At 47.4% G+C, this 3,777-nt stretch overlaps 1 protein-coding gene across 5 annotated transcripts in view; it reads left to right on the top strand.

The window, feature by feature from the left end:
• LOC113216731 (protein doublesex) overlaps positions 1-3,777 on the top strand; it is a 166,377-nt gene that overhangs the window by 35,261 nt on the left and 127,339 nt on the right. For all 5 annotated transcript variants that reach the window (XR_008011189.1, XR_008011188.1, XM_052267777.1 and 2 more), the window contains exon 2: positions 1,836-1,907. Coding sequence is in view for 3 of the 5 variants with exons in the window: in XM_052267777.1 (XP_052123737.1) it covers positions 1,836-1,907 (72 nt within the window). In the remaining 2 variants the exon portion in view is untranslated. The remainder of the gene's footprint in view (positions 1-1,835; positions 1,908-3,777) is intronic.

Genomic DNA, 3,777 nt, shown 5'->3' on the forward strand with positions numbered 1-3,777 from the left:
GCTGTTGAGGCAGTACTGTGAAAAATATCGTAATTTACAATTTTTTTGTAAACTCGAATTATAATTTAAGTTGTAAATTTACGAGACGATCTTTTTTACTTGCCAATGGATTTTAAGTCGATACGTACTATGTATTTTTTAGATTTCAAATTGTAATTTTACAACTTGTGTCAAGGAAAATTTTCCTGTAAACCTACCCAATATTTTTCACAGTGTGCATGATGCGCAATTTTATTGAAAATATTCGACGGTATTTAAAGTATTCATTTCGTGACATAAGTTTGTGTGCGTTTGAACGTTGGCGCGCGCGCGTGTATGCGTGTGTGCTTTGTGAGTCGGAGTCTGTGTCGCTTTGGGCTTTGGCTTGACCACCGCGACCGGCTGAGGTTGAGGAGGGTCCCGTCATGGTCTCGTCCCGGTGCCGAGGGTGGGGCGGGGCGTCGCGACTGCCTTATTGCCGCATTCTTTTGCACGCGACCCCCGGCGGGAGCCTGCGTCGCCCGCTGGCATCTCTTTAGCGCCCGCCTGTTCGAGCGAGGCGAGAGGCGCGGCGGGGCCAGGCCTGCTCGTCGCGCGTGCAGCTCTCCTAACCTCAGTGTAGTTTACCCTGCAGCCTAACCAAACCTAAGTTCCCCTAGCAACCTAACCTGAGTTCCCCTAGCAACCTAACCTAAGTAAACGTAGCAACATAACCTTTACCTTATTCCACCTAGCAACCTAACCTTAGTTCACCTAGTAACCTAACCTAACCTAACCTCAGTTCACCTAGCAACCTAAACTAATATTAGCTCACCCAGCAACCTTATGTAACCTAAATTCACTTAGCGACGTAACCTAACAGATCACATAGCAACCTAAATAATTTTACTAAATCCCCGCAATACAATACGGGTTTGGAAAACCCCGTATCAGGGTCGTTGCAGTTATACTCAGGCGTGCAGGTGGTGTGAGGGGGCCGGTGCACCGTGTGTTTCCTACTTACAATTTTTTTGTGACACAAATTGCCTACTTTTCAGGTGGCTCACTAGAGAGAGGGGGGGTCGGCTATCGGCCCCCGCTCCCGTCCATTTATACCCGCACCTGGTTATACTGTACCTAATCTAACAGTTTGCCTAGCAACCTAAACAATCTTACTAATGCATCTGTAATTGGCGGTTTGGAAAACCCGTATCGCAGTCGGACGTTGCAGTTACTGTACCGTTTGTTCGCTCGCATGTTCGGGTGTTGTATATAAGTCGAGAAGGTGCACTTACACTAACGCTTGCATGTGGTACAGGATAACTCATAATCCGAACTTGCAGCACTTTACCCATCTGGAATTTGTTAAATTCTCACTCATAAAATTTCCTAATTTACGCAATGAAATGCACCCTTACACTAAGGGGACTTGCTCGAAGGCTGGGTAATCAGGAGTAAACACTTGTAATTGTTGGTTCAGTTTATTTGATTGCTTTTCGAGTGACACCTTGATTGCAAAATGGCCACTATGCTATGCATAGCACCCAGACTGAGCAATTGAAATAAACTAGTTTCTATGACGTGTACGACATCGCTGTGCTTACTTACGTAAACACAATGCCAACCACGTCGCGCGGGCCGGAAACCGGGGCAAAATAAAACAGCTCTGATTTGAGTGTCGACGAGTTTCACTTTGGCTCACTGTATATGTCGCGATGTCGAATGCATGCGAAAACGAGAACTTACTCTCTCTACACTACAAAATAATGTCATGTGTGTGAATGTGTTAGAGTGTTAGAGGGAAGGGGGGAGCGAGAGAGAGAGAGAGTATGTGTGCATCGCCGGCCTGATTAGACGAGTATTCCATTCTGTTGCAGACTGTCGGGTCGGGATTGGCCGAAGGTCACATCAGTGGTCGCCAGAGTCCGCCGGCAGTGCTAGAACGCCAGGTGAGCAATATTATATAAAAGAGAAGAAAAAGAAACGCTGGGCGGGCCCGTCCTGTTTGGGTCCGGCGCCCCAATGCCGACTCGTCTGGGGCGCGGGACCTTGAGGCGGTGGCAGCCGGTAGGGTCAAGCCAGCTGAGGAGCGTTTAATAATTCGCAGCGATACTTTCGCACTCCCCTGAAATGGCGGCAGCTATACTCTCGTCTGCAGGACCTCGGTACCCCCGTTGCTTTGTTAATGCCGGCGACTTATTTTGTGTTTTAGCCTGCACACGAAAGTTTTCACGAGAGTTTCGCCTAGCAAGTACTTGTGAGTTTTGTGCTGTTGTTACAAATCTTAACAAATTAAGAAATTATGCAGTGTTACTAACAATTTTACCTAGTATTACTAAACGTTTAACGTTTTCCTAGCCTAGCACCGTATGTAATACTAGGGAACGTTTTGGCTTACTACAAAAGTAAAGTAATATTGAAGAATATTTTGATAAGGTACAACAGCACAAAACGCTTAGTATGTAGTTACTACCCAACTTTCTTTGTAAAAAAAAAAAATACAGTTCAATAGCCCATTTCTCAGAGAACATATTTTTGGCGTCTAATCTCACCATACATTGGCACCCAAGCCTGGGCTGGAAATCGTTCAATATGAACTGTCCAAATTGGTAATTGATATGAAATTTTCTACGGTTTTTGCGAAAAAATACAGAGGCTTCATACTATTTTACAGTGTTTGCTGAAAGCTGTGCTGCACCGCCTCGCAAACAATTATTTATGTCCGTGTGAGGGAATCTTGGTTGTGTCAGGATGAGGGGCGGGACGAGCAGGAGGACGGGTGGCTGGAATTAGGGAAATGGGCGCGCAACAACAGTAGCGAGGCTGCCCTTCCCATCGTCGAGCGCTTCTAGCCTTAAATCATGGTGGCGGCGCCCTGCCCAAGGGTGCGTGAAATGTTATGGAAACACGTGTTGGGCGCGTATGCAGTGAGGAGCTGCCCGGCCTAACAACTCTCTTCTAAACAAGTATTATTGGCTGTTCACGTTATTGTGCCAGCTCTCATCGCCGAGATGTAAAGGTTTTTGCTATTTAGGAAAAAAATACTGTTGTGAATATCGCTTAGCTGCCTCTGTTAAGCGCTTTGCAGTGCAGTCATAGCTACAAGCAGTTTGCTTTTGCTGCTGCTTTTTAATTGCTGATGTATAGCAAACTCACAATGTAAATTGGTAACGATTCCAGCCGCGACCAGCTAAGTCTTTCCTCTTAGATGTTGTTGTCTCTCAGAGCCGTGTGGTGTCTGGTGCAGTCTGCGCGGCACACTAACCAGACCTGATCGTAACCTGGTGAAGCTGAGTAACCTCCCGACCCAATCGTGTGAGAGCGGCCTCTGCCGTCGATGAGCAATTCAGCTCTGCGGCTGGACTCGTGTGTCAAATTAACGCATGAGCGCTCGTTTACTGTCGCCCGCGCACACAGGTGCGTGCTCGCCTCTGTGTGTGTGTGTGTGTGTGTGTGTGTGTGTGTGTGTGTGTGTATGCGTGTGGGTATACGTGTGGGTATGGGTATACTGTGTGTTAGCACGCACGCAAGTCACGTGGTGTGTGGTGGAACGCGCGCCGGCCCGATAGTCTAGTCTGACATATGTCGTGAGTTAGATGGGTGTCGGATCGGCCGAGTTTACCGCGACCTGAGGGATATCTCATTAGTGGTCCGGTGCGTCGTTGCACCGCTACGGACCCGGTCTCTCTCTCTCTCTCTCTCTCTCTCTCTCTCTCTCTCTCTCTCTCTCTCTCTTTTTCTCTCTTTCTCTCTCTCTTTCTCTCTCTCAAACACACACACACACGCACACGCATACTATGTCGCTGCCCCATTACGTAT

This window comes from Frankliniella occidentalis, unplaced genomic scaffold, assembly GCF_000697945.3.
Source record: "Frankliniella occidentalis isolate FOCC.00 unplaced genomic scaffold, Focc_3.1 Scaffold59, whole genome shotgun sequence".
Lineage (NCBI taxonomy): Eukaryota > Metazoa > Arthropoda > Insecta > Thysanoptera > Thripidae > Frankliniella > Frankliniella occidentalis.